The sequence below is a fragment of the Eleutherodactylus coqui genome, chromosome 2 (genome assembly GCF_035609145.1).
Source record: "Eleutherodactylus coqui strain aEleCoq1 chromosome 2, aEleCoq1.hap1, whole genome shotgun sequence".
In the NCBI taxonomy this organism is placed as follows: domain Eukaryota; kingdom Metazoa; phylum Chordata; class Amphibia; order Anura; family Eleutherodactylidae; genus Eleutherodactylus; species Eleutherodactylus coqui.
In genome coordinates, this window is record NC_089838.1 from 341,085,259 (window position 1) to 341,097,636 (window position 12,378).

The 12,378-nt window shown below is 45.7% G+C and overlaps 1 protein-coding gene across 1 annotated transcript; it reads left to right on the forward strand.

The window, feature by feature from the left end:
- The first annotated feature begins 10,891 nt into the window (after positions 1-10,891).
- Positions 10,892-11,833, forward strand: LOC136610484 (olfactory receptor 5B12-like). Its single transcript, XM_066589715.1, has one exon. The coding sequence runs from the start codon at positions 10,892-10,894 to the stop codon at positions 11,831-11,833; it is 942 nt and encodes a 313-aa protein (XP_066445812.1).
- The last annotated feature ends 545 nt before the right edge of the window (positions 11,834-12,378 follow it).

The window sequence follows — 12,378 nt, forward strand, 5'->3', positions numbered from 1 at the left end:
ACATTTTTTAGACACCAGAGAGGACTTGAACTTGTGATTACGTCTGCAGTATAATGTAATACCACAGTATTATATTATACTGCGATCTGACAGGCACTCTATCAAGTGACGCCACAGGCATGGCTTCATAGGCAATTAAGGCATTTAAATTGATTTAAAGGGTTAAGGGCCACAGATTGCGGCTGTTGTAGGCAGGTGTCAGCTCTCAAAGACTGCTGACACCTGCATTGTAGGAAACGGGATCGATCCCTGATTTCCCTCCATTCAAACCCTGAATTTCAAAGATGTAACTGTATGTCCTGGGGCATTGAGGGGCTTAACCCCTTTAAGAAGCAGCCTTCTTTTTTCCCATTTTCGACTTTCCTCCTTCCTTTAGTAAATTCTAACTCCTTTATTTGTCCATCACCATAGCTGTATGGGGGCTTGTTTTTTGCGGGACGAGTTGTATTTTTCAGTGGTACTATGTAATGTACCATATAATGTACTGAAAAACATTTTTAAAATTTTAAGTGTAGTGAAATTGAAAAAAACTTAATTCCGCCATCATTGGGTGCATTTTGTTTCAACGGCGCACATACTGCAACAAAAATGACCTCATAACTATATTCTATGGGTTCGTATTATTAGTTCGATACCAAATATCCAGTGCTACCTCAGGTTACGAGTGCCTTGGCTTGCGATTTTATTGACTTGCAAGTTGGCTCTCTCGCGAATTTTTGCTCTGGTTTACGAGCCAAAATTCGGGGTACGTGCCTGCTTACAAGTCAAAAAACTCGCAAGTTGAGGCTCGGGGGGATCTATACTATGATATCATTTAATGGCTGTGATGGGTTATGGCTTTCATTGGCTGACGCCGCGCTGAGTTAGCCAATCATAGCATTAGCTTATTGGAGACGGGCATTCAAGCCCCAGCAATGCTGTGTCAGTGTGGAGGAGGGAGCCACAGCCTGCATCAGTGCCGCAGATCATCGCAGAGGTGAGTATTGATTTTTTTTTCTTTCTACAGGTAGTACTACATGTGTTTCAATGCATTTCAATAGGAAAAGGTGCTTTGACATACAAGTTTTTTGGCTTATGAGCTCCGTCTCAGAAAGGATTCAATTTGTATGTCAAGGCTCCACTGTATATTGTTTTTTTTCCCCCGTACTATTAGATATTTAATTTTTTTACTTATTTTCCACCGCCATCTTCTGACAGCCATAACTTTCTTTGTTTTTCTGTTGACATGGTTGTGCGAGAGCTCATTTTGTGTAGTTTCTATTGAATTTATATTTTTAAATACATACAACTTTTTTGTTGCTTTTTATTGCATTTTTTTTGGAGATGGGGGCGACCAAAAAAATGCAATTCTTGCATTCTCCGTTTTTTTTTTTCTGACAACGTTCTCCGTGCGGAGTAAGTAATGCAGTGCTTTGATAGATCAGACTTTCACAGATGCAGCGATGCGAAATATGTATTTTATTATTATTATTTAGAGTCTCTTATTATAAATATGGTAACTTTTATTACCTTTTATTATTTTTAATAATTAGTAAAACTTTTTAAAACTTATTTTTACTTTTTTGAAAGTACTTGTGATGCATTGATCGCTCCTGCAGTATGATGTAATGCCAATGCGTTACATTGTACTGCGATCTGACAGGCATACTATCAAGCCATACTTGATAAGCACTCTGCAATGGCAGCCCTAGGGCCTTTCAGAAGGCCCCAGCTACTATGACAACTGCAAAGAAACCTGCGATCTCATTGGGGGGACTGTAAAGGATGGGGGGAATTAAAAGGTTAACAGCTCTGATGAGCTCCACAGCCTTCAATCGGGTGACTTCAATCCTCTATACAGCAGTGACTCTGATGCTGAGCCCCCTTAAGTACAGTTTGAGGAACCAAAGTGTGAGAAAAATCATAATACAAATGGTTAATTTCTCAAGAGTAGAATGAGACAATATGTTAATAACTCACTACGGTTCTTGGTTCTCCTGATCATTTGCTTTTCAGATTATGATTGATATCAGACCCCGTGTTGTTGTAGTTCACTAGTTCCTTCCTGGTAGATTGACTCCTTGGTCTTTGGCATCAATCTTGCTTCATGCCTCTATATTCAGCAGATTTGGCTTTCTCTATTCTGACAACCCCCAATTATAGACTTCTTTCCTTGACATCAAACCCTCACTACTACACAATGCCAGGGATTGCCTGTCTCTAATACCATGGCGTCTCTCTAAACTTTACACGGACAAATTCTGCCTGGTGAACACAACACTCAAGTATGGGCCTCCTACTCCTCCTCCTTCAAGAAAAAGCAGTATAATGACCAAAAATTATGATAAAGGAAACATCGGGGGGGCTGCTTGTTTTAAAAGCAATGTCATAAAATTTGTTTCAATTCATGTGAACAGAACAGCCGAGCACGGACCTCCTCCAAGGAACACTTGTAGAGCTACTGCTGTTTCTAGTGACTGCAGAGAGAATAACCAAAAACATTTCATCATTAACCTTCCTCACATTCCCCCATTCTAAAAAGTAAAGACACAGCACAAGTTTTTGCTGAGTGAAAGTCAGCCATATCTTTCTGATTATCTGAATATTATCTGAATATCAAACATTGTAAAATAACTCACGCATATCTCTAAACCTCAAAACATCTTAGGACCCTTAGGCCTCCTGCACATGAGCGGAAATTCCGGAAGCCGGCACATCACAGAGCCAGAGCTGCAGGAGCAGCTGAGAGCCGCACTGGTGCCTGCAGGGACACGGGTCGGATCCCGCTGTGAGAATTCTCGCAGGGTATCCGACTCGGCCGACTACAGGTTGCCTAAGCCATATGCCAGAAATCGAGTCTTCTCCCAGTATCATCCACCATCCGTCTGCTGTGACTAAAAACATCATTTTTAGATTTTTTTTATTATTGAACTTGTGCGTTTCAGAATACCAAATATATTTATCTAATAATGATCTTTAAAGGGTTTTTTCTATATATCTTTGAGTATCTCTTTTTTTTCTGTCTTTTTATTTTTTACAATATAGTTAACATAAGAATACAGATAAGGGCTCCTGCACACTTGCGTTTTAACATTTTTTTCACGCGATATTGCAGCTTTTTTTTCAAGTGATTGTCAATGAGACAAAGCACCAACTTGTAATGTGTTTTTAACATTAGAAAGTCCCATTGACAATCGTGTGAAAAAACTGCAGCGATATCGCGTGAAAAAAACGTGCAAGGAAAATGCAAGTGTGCGGGAGCCCTAAAGGAGAGGACCCTAGTAAGATAATGAACTATGTAATATGTAATAATACCGAAACATGAGAGCAGAGGTGAGAAACAAAGCTGAGGTACCACTGGAAGAGGGAGGAGACAGCTAAGAGGGGTTAAAACTAATACAATGGGTGGGGATGGGGGGGCTGAGACCATTCTAAGGGACAGGGAGTTAGAATGTGACATGCCAGACTAGATCCCCCATAAACAGCACCACCCACTGGAAGAGGAATAGTAAAATGCCGACCAGCTATACACCAACTACAACCCCCATTACCCCATACCCCAACTGCAAAAATATAAAATCACAAAGGGCGTATGATGAGTGGAAGTGTGACCCAAGGTAGGACATCCAGGGGTTTAACCTGACTCCGAAATCCCAGCTACATTCCCCCTAAACAGTGCGTTGTCCCCGAGCTTCAGAACATTTTTGTTTTACGAGAAGGAGGAGGAAACAGTAGAAGGAGAGCAGCGGCAGCACCACCTCACATGCCCTACCCCTTGCTTTCTTCAAGTCATATAAGTGCAAGAGGGATTTATTAACACAAATATCAATCAAACTCCAGTTCAAATCCCCCATATTATGTACCAGAAAGGTTAATTATCATATAATCCTCAGTGGTTACACTCACTAGGATGATATCAATAAGAAAGAATCATGAGTGACACCCTGAGAGAAAATATATGATAAGATTTATTCCCATACTCAAATAGTATCTTCTTGCTGAGTCATCAATATGTTACTCGTATATATTAAAGTCACTCTTTACAAGTCACCCTTTTCATTAAATATTCCCATGGATACTAATCCCGGTTAATATAATGGATCTGAACAGAGCCAATAAAATGTTGATGAATGTATCTCTACTTCCATCCCATCATTATTTCAAAGGGCTTATAAGTGTGTAACTCTTATAATTAGTCTACATCTTTCAATACCTAAAAAAACAGGGGACCCAGAATACTAAAAGAACCATCCATATCCCGCCATATATGTAACGATCAGCATTGTATTCAATAGAGACATCACACTAATAGTCCAAACGACAACAAGCTGATGAATGTATAATCATTTTTATTTAATCCATCCAAAATCAATCCACAGGAGATTCTCTAAATAGAAATTAGAAGACACCATATATAGTTGGTATGTTAGGAAAGACAGAAGGAGGCACATCTGGATCACAAAACCATCATGTACCTAAAACATAAAGATAAAAGCAAGTGAACAGAGCATCAGTATTACATTTATCTACACAGAAAAAAACAACATGTCCTATGAAGTTAGTATTATCTTAATATATTGGGTTTTCTTGTTTAACTTACAGCTAGAGATGAGCGAGCACCAAAATGCTCGGGTGCTCGTTACTCGGGACGAAATTATCGCGATGCTCGAGGGTTCGTTTCGAGTAACGAACCCCATTGAAGTCAATGGGCGACCAGAGCATTTTTGTATTTCGCCGATGCTCGCTAAGGTTTCCATTTGTGAAAATTTGGGCAATTCAAGAAAGTGATGGGAACGACACAGCCACTATTAAGCCACAATAGCGGCAAGAGTGCCCCCCCTCCCAACAATTTTTACTTCTGAAAAGCCCTCATTAGCAATGCATACCTAAGCTAAGCACCACACTACCTCCAACAAAGCACAATCACTGCCTGCATGACACTCCGCTGCCACTTCTCCTGGGTTACATGCTGCCCAACCCCCCCCCCCCCTGCACGACCCAGTGTCCACAGCGCACACCAAAGTGTCCCTGCGCAGCCTTCAGCTGCCCTCATGCCACACCACCCTCATGTCTATTTATAAGTGCGTATGCCATGAGGAGGAACCGCAGGCACACACTGCAGAGGGTTGGCACGGCTAGGCAGCGACCCTCTTTAAAAGGGGTGGGGCGATAGCCCACAATGCTGTACAGAAGCAATGAGAAATATAATCCTGTGCCACTGCCATCAGGAGCTGCACACGTGGGCATAGCAATGGGGAACTGCATGCCCCAGTCAGACCGCGTTTTTTTATAAATAGTCACAGGCAGGTACAACTCCGCAATGGGAATTCCGTGTGCACCCACAGCATGGGTGGTTCCCTGGAACCCACCGGCTATACATAAATGTATCCCATTGCAGTGCCCTGGACAGCAGAGCTAACGTCAGATTAAATGCAGGTGGGCTTGGGCCCACACTGCATGCCCCAGTCAGACTGGGGTTCTTTAGAAGTGGACACATGCAGTTACAACTCCGTGTGGACCGACAGCATGGGTGGCTCCCTGGAACCCACCGGCGGTACATAAATATATCCCATTGCAGTGCTCTGGACAGCAAAGCTAATGTCAGGTTTAATGCAGGTGGGCTTGGGCCCACACTGCATGCCCCAGTCAGACTGGGGTTCTTTAGAAGTGGACACATGCAGTTACAACTCCGTGTGAACCGACAGCATGGGTGGGTCCCAGGAAGCCACCGGCAGTACATAAATATATCCCATTGCGGTGCCCAGCACAGCTGAGGTAATGTGATGTTTAATGCAGGTGGGCTTGGGCCCACACTGCATGCCCCAGTCAGACTGGGGTTCTTTAGAAGTGGACACATGCAGTTACAACTCCGTGTGGACCGACAGCATGGGTGGATCCCTGGAACCCACCGGTGGTACATAAATATATCCCATTGCAGTGCCCAGCACAGCTGAGGTGATGTCAGGTTTAATGCAGGTGGGCTAAAAATTACTAGGATTACAATGTAGGCGAGGGCCCCAAAAAATTGGTGTACCAACAGTACTAATGTACCTCAGAAAAATCGCCCATGCCCAACCAAGAGGGCAGGTGAAACCCATTAATCGCTTTGGTTAATGTGGCTTAATTTGTAACTAGGCCTGTAGGCAGCCCAGTTAAAATAAAAATTGGTTCAGGTGCAAGTTTCAACGCTTTAATGAGCATTGAAACGTATAAACATTGTTTACAAGAGTTATATGACTGAGCCTTGTGGGCCTAAGGAAAATTGCCCGTTCGGCGTGATTACGTGAGGTTTCAGGAGGAGGAGCAGGAGGAGGAGGAGGAATATTATACACAGATTGATGAAGCTAAAAGGTCCCCGTTTTTGATGGTGATAGAGAACGATGCTTCCATCCGCGGGTGCAGCCTACGTATTGTTTAGGTATCGCTGCTGTCCGCTGTTGGAGAAGAGAAGTCTGAGGAAATCCAGGCTTTGTTCATCTTGATGAGTGTAAGCCTGTCGGCACTGTCGGTTGACAGGCGGGTACGCTTATCTGTGATGATTCCCCCAGCCACACTAAACACCCTCTCTGACAAGACGCTAGCCGCAGGACAAGCAAGCACCTCCAGGGTATACAGCGCGAGTTCAGGCCATGTGTCCAGCTTCGACACGCAGTAGTTGTAGGGGGCAGAGGCGTCACCGAGGACGCTCGTGCGATCGGCTACGTACTCCCTCACCATCCTTTTACTGTGCTCCCGCCGACTCAGCCTTGACTGGGGAGCGGTGACACAGTCTTGCTGGGGAGCCATAAAGCTGGCAAAGGCCTTGGAGAGTGTTCCCCTGCCTGCGCTGTACATGCTGCCTGATCTCCGCGCCTCCCCTGCTACCTGGCCTTCGGAACTGCGCCTTCTGCCACTAGCACTGTCGGATGGGAATGTTACCATCAGTTTGTCCGCCAGGGTCCTGTGGTATAGCATCACTCTCGAACCCCTTTCCTCTTCGGGTATGAGAGTGGAAAGGTTCTCCTTATACCGTGGGTCGAGCAGTGTGTACACCCAGTAATCCGTAGTGGCCAGAATGCGTGTAACGCGAGGGTCACAAGAAAGGCATCCTAACATGAAGTCAGCCATGTGTGCCAGGGTACCTGTACGCAACACATGGCTGTCCTCACTAGGAAGATCACTTTCAGGATCCTCCTCCTCCTCCTCCGCCTCCTCAGGCCATACACGCTGAAAGGATGACAGGCAAGCAGCATGGGTACCCTCAGCAGTGGGACAAGCTGTCTCTTCCCCCTCCTCCTCAGCCTCCTCATGCCCCTCCTCCTCCTCCTCCTCAACACGCTGAGATATAGACATGAGGGTGCTCTGACTATCCAGCGACATACTGTCTTCACCCGCCTCCGTTTCCGAGCACAAAGCGTCTGCCTTTATGCTTTGCAGGGAACTTCTCAAGAGGCATAGCAGAGGAATGGTGACGCTAGTGATTGCAGCATCCCCGCTAACCATCTGGGTAGACTCCTCAAAGTTTCCAAGGACCTGGCAGATGTCTGCCAACCAGGCCCACTCTTCTGTAAAGAATTGAGGAGGCTGACCCCCACTGCGCCGCCCATGTTGGAGTTGGTATTCCACTATAGCTCTACGCTGCTCATAGAGCCTGGCCAACATGTGGAGCGTAGAGTTCCACCGTGTGGGCATGTCGCACAGCAGTCGGTGCACTGGCAGATTAAACCGATGTTACAGGGTCCGCAGGGTGGCAGCGTCCGTCTTGGACTTGTGGAAATGTGCACTGAGCCAGCGCACCTTTCCGAGCAGGTCTGACAAGTGTGGGTATCTTTTCAGAAAGTGCTGAACCACCAAATTAAAGACGTGGGCCAGGCATGGCACGTGCGTGAGGCTGCCGAGCTGCAGAGCCGCCACCAGGTTATGGCCGTTGTCACACACGACCATGCCCGGTTGGAGGCTCAGCGGCGAAAGCCAGCGGTCGGTCTGCTCTGTCAGACCCTGCAGCAGTTTGTGGGCCGTGTGCCTCTTCTCTCCTAAGCTGAGTAGTTTCAGCACGGCCTGCTGACGCTTGCCCACCGCTGTGCTGCCACGCCGCGCGACACCGACTGCTGGCGATGTGCTGCTGCTGACACATCTTGATTGCGAGACAGAGGCTGCGTTGGAGGAGGAGGAGGAGGGTGGTTTAGTGGAGGAAGCATACACCGCCGCAGATACCAGCACCGAGCTGGGGCCCGCAATTCTGGGGGTGGGTAGGACGTCAGCGGTCCCAGGCTCTGACTCTGTCCCAGCCTCTACTAAATTCACCCAATGTGCCGTCAGAGAGATATAGTTGCCCTGCCCGCCTGTGCTTGTCCACGTGTCCGTTGTTAAGTGGACCTTGGCAGTAACCGCGTTGGTGAGGGCGCGTACAATGTTGCGGGAGACGTGGTCGTGCAGTGCTGGGACGGCACAACAGGAAAAGTAGTGGCGACTGGGAACCGAGTAGCGCAGGGCCGCCGCCACCATCATGCTTTTGAAAGCCTCCGTTTCCACAAGCCTATACGGCAGCATCTCCAGGCTGATCAATTTGGCTATGTGTACGTTTAACGCTTGAGCGTGCGGGTGCGTGGCAGCGTACTTGCGCTTGTGCTCAAACACTTGCGCTAGCGACGGCTGGACGGTGCGCTGAGAGACATTGGTGGATGGGGCCAAGGACAGCGGAGGTGAGGGTGTGGGTGCAGGCCAGGAGATGGTAGTGCCTGTGTCCTGAGAGGGGGGTTGGATCTCAGTGGCAGGTTGGGGCACAGGGGGAGAGGCAGTGGTGCAAACCGGAGGCGGTGAACGGCCTTTGTCCCACCTTGTGGGGTGCTTGGCCATCATATGCCTGCGCATGCTGGTGGTATTACGAGTAGAGCAGAAACAGAACGCTGTAATTAAATGTGTCGCTTATTGGCCTGTGGGTGGAGGCTGACTTCGCTTACGGAACGCACAGCAGAGCCAGGCAAGAATTTTGCGCAAGCCTGCTGTAACACTTAGCTGGCTGCGTATTAATTAGGACTATCACCCCCAGCACAGACGCAGTACACTGAGGACGGTCACAGGCAGCCCAAATAGAAAGTTTTTTCCAAAATTTTTTAGGAAAAGCCCACGGCCTATATAGGCAGTATATCTCTTTCAGCTTTTTCACTGTTCCTGCCTCACCACTACTTGCCCTAAACTATGTAAAATTACTTCAGACTGTTTCCCTCTGGACAGGATGACAGCGGTGATGTAACGGCCAACGCAGAGCCAGGAAAGAATTTTGCGCAAGCCTGCTGTAACACTTAGCTGGCTGCGTATTAATTAGGACTACTACCCCCAGCACAGACGCAGTACACTGAGGACGGTCACAGGCAGCCCAAATAGAAAGTTTTTTCCCAAATTTTTTAGGAAAAGGCCACGGCCTATATAGACAGTATATCTCTTTCACTGTCCCTGCCTCACCAGTACTGGCCCTATACTCTGTAAAATGACTGCAGACTGAGGACGCAATGCTCTGCATGGCCGATATACAAAAAAAAAAATGTGCAACACTGCAAAAGCAGCCTCAACAGTACTGCACACGGTCAGATGTGGCCCTAAGAAGGACCGTTGGGGTTCTTGAAGCCTAAAATCACTCCTAACACTCTCCCTATAGCAGCTCCAGCATCAGCAGCACTTTCCCTGAGCTATGTCAGAATGCATCTGTGGCGAGCCGCGGGAGGGGCCGATTTATATACTCGGGTGACACCTGATCTCACCAGCCACTCACTGCAGGGGGGTGGTATAGGGGTGGAACATCACAGTAGGAAGTTGTAATGCCTCCCCTGTCTTTCTATTGGCCAGAAAAGCGGGCAGAGAGGAAAGTGAAAGTAACTCGAACATCGCGTGGTACTCGTCTCGAGTGACGAGCATCTCGAACACGCTAATACTCGAACGAGCATCAAGCTCGGACGAGTACGTTCGCTCATCTCTACTTACAGCACCACCAACAATCAGCAAGCCCCAGAGTTCTGCCCATCGACTGCTTGCAGCTTCCCTGTATACACTGGTTTAGATCACGTCAAGAGCTCTTGAGTAAAAAGAAATACCATCCACGTATCTGCTAAGATACTTGTTACCTGTAATATCCAGTTCTGTGTCACATCCTCTACAATCCTTGGTCTGCTTCCTGGTGTTGATCCCCCAACAAATTACCACCCCTGATCCGTGTATTATCCTTCTTGGCCTGCCCAGCTGCTGCTTGTCAGAAACTAACTTACGGGCTCTTTCATAGAGTTCCCCTTCAATAAAATGATCATTTCTTTGCAGCAGTTAGAGGAGTTTATGAGGTTGATGTGTCCTACTGTACGTTTGCCTCAAGATGGTCAAGACAAGACCAACAATGGTCTTGAGAGTCGACATTCCTGATTGACTAAATATATGAAAAACCATCTTTAGTTGGATTCTTCAGTTCAGAGATGATGTCAGATCGGAAATAATTATTAGTATCCAGATAGGAAATATATTCATGGTTCACTAATTGGATGGACTCTCCACTACAATAATCACCCATCCTCCAGGACTGTGGAGCATTTTACTCCTGCGCATCAGGTTTGGTATAAATAAGAGTCTAAATTTACAGTAATTCGGAGAAGAGAGAAGAGATATGAGCCATTCAGGTAAGAAAATCCCACTGCAGAATCTTCCATCACCCAAAACTGCAAGAACTCATAAACCACCAATCATTTTTGTATTATAGAAGTGATAACTTTGTATTCGGTAAACCGTCATCTGTATGAATGTGTGTATGGACAACCATGCAACCGTACCCCTATATAGGTCTTGTTCATGTGTTCCAGCTTGTTGTCATCATCTACATTGTTGATTCTTGTTCTTTGTTTTCCAGCTTCTTGAGGAGTCTTGTGTTTAGGCTAAATTTTCATTGAAGGATAAGATGAATAAAAGCCAACTGGCAATTTTTGAGTTTTCTGGACTGACCGATGACCCAACTCTTGCCTTCTTCCTCTTTGCATTCTTCCTCCTGGTTTACATGATAACTGTAATGGGCAATGTTGGGTTGTTCGTCATCGTCCGTAGGACATCCACTCTTCAGTCTCCCATGTATTACTTCCTTAGTTATCTCTCTCTGGTGGACCTCTTCTACTCCACAACAGTTACACCCAAGATGATCTCAGACATTGTTTCCAGGAGGAAGTTCATCTCATTCTATGGATGTGCTCTTCAATTCTACTTCTTTGCAGCTCTGGCTAGCATTGATGTTCACCTGCTCTCGAATATGTCCTATGACCGATATGCTGCTATCTGTCACCCTCTACATTATGTGTCCATAATGACCAAAGCAAAATGTCTCCATATGGTTGGCGCAGCTTTTGCTCTTGGCTTTCTGCAGTCATCAGTAAACACCAGTTGTATATTCAGGCTTCGATATTGTAACTCAAATTTAATTGACCACTTCCACTGTGATGTTCCTCCTCTGCTCAAGCTCTCCTGCTCCGATACCTTCACATGTAGTATAATCATCACGTCAATCATTGGATTTTACAGCATAGGTTCATTGACCACCATCCTGATTTCATACCTTTTCATCATGGTTTCCATTCTAAAGATTACGTCATCTAAGGGCAGACAGAAGGCGTTCAGCACCTGTTCCTCGCACATCATGTGTGCCTCCATCTTCTATGTGTCTGTGTTCCTCACTTACTTACATTCTCCTTCCAGTGTCGCTGATAAGCAAAGTAAAGTGGCCGCCATCTTCTATTCTGTGATGACACCCATGTTGAATCCTCTCATATACAGCCTGAGGAACCAGGAGGTGAAAACAGTCATTGTCCAAGTAGTAAAAAGACCTAAAGTTATTCAAATTACAAATTTTTAAAACATTTTTGTAACAGAAAGTAATTGATATGTTTCTGTAAAATTAAAACATGCTGATTACACTGGTAAAACAGAATAATAGCGGCATGTCTAATTTCAAGTTATTTAACCCCTTAGCGACCAAGCATTTTTTTCGCTTTAAAAGATCGTAACTCCTTTATTTATCCATCGAGTAGCTGTACGAGGGCTTGTTTTTTGCAGGACAAATTGTATTTTTCAATGGCACTAATCAATGTACCATAAAATAGTGAAATAACGTATGTTAATACCCCTTCACCCCCTTAATAAAACTAGTAGAGTTGAATTTTGGCTTTCAACAATATATTCCTTACTTGGGAGTTAATCTGACCACCTCCTTGTCCACTCTTTATAAATGGAATTATCCGCCCTTAATTAAGAAACTTTCTTCAGAGTTTCTAAAATGGGAAGACCCGCTATTGTCCTGGATGGGAAGGGTTCATGCAGTCAAAATGAACCTGCTTCCACGTATATTATATCTTTTCCGTACTCTAACTATTCCGGGCCCCAGGGGGGTCCTAATTAATT

Bases quoted from the DNA above. Each gene is read 5' to 3' on its own strand.
- LOC136610484 (XM_066589715.1), top strand. From the start codon at position 10,892: ATGAATAAAAGCCAACTGGCAATTTTTGAGTTTTCTGGACTGACCGAT.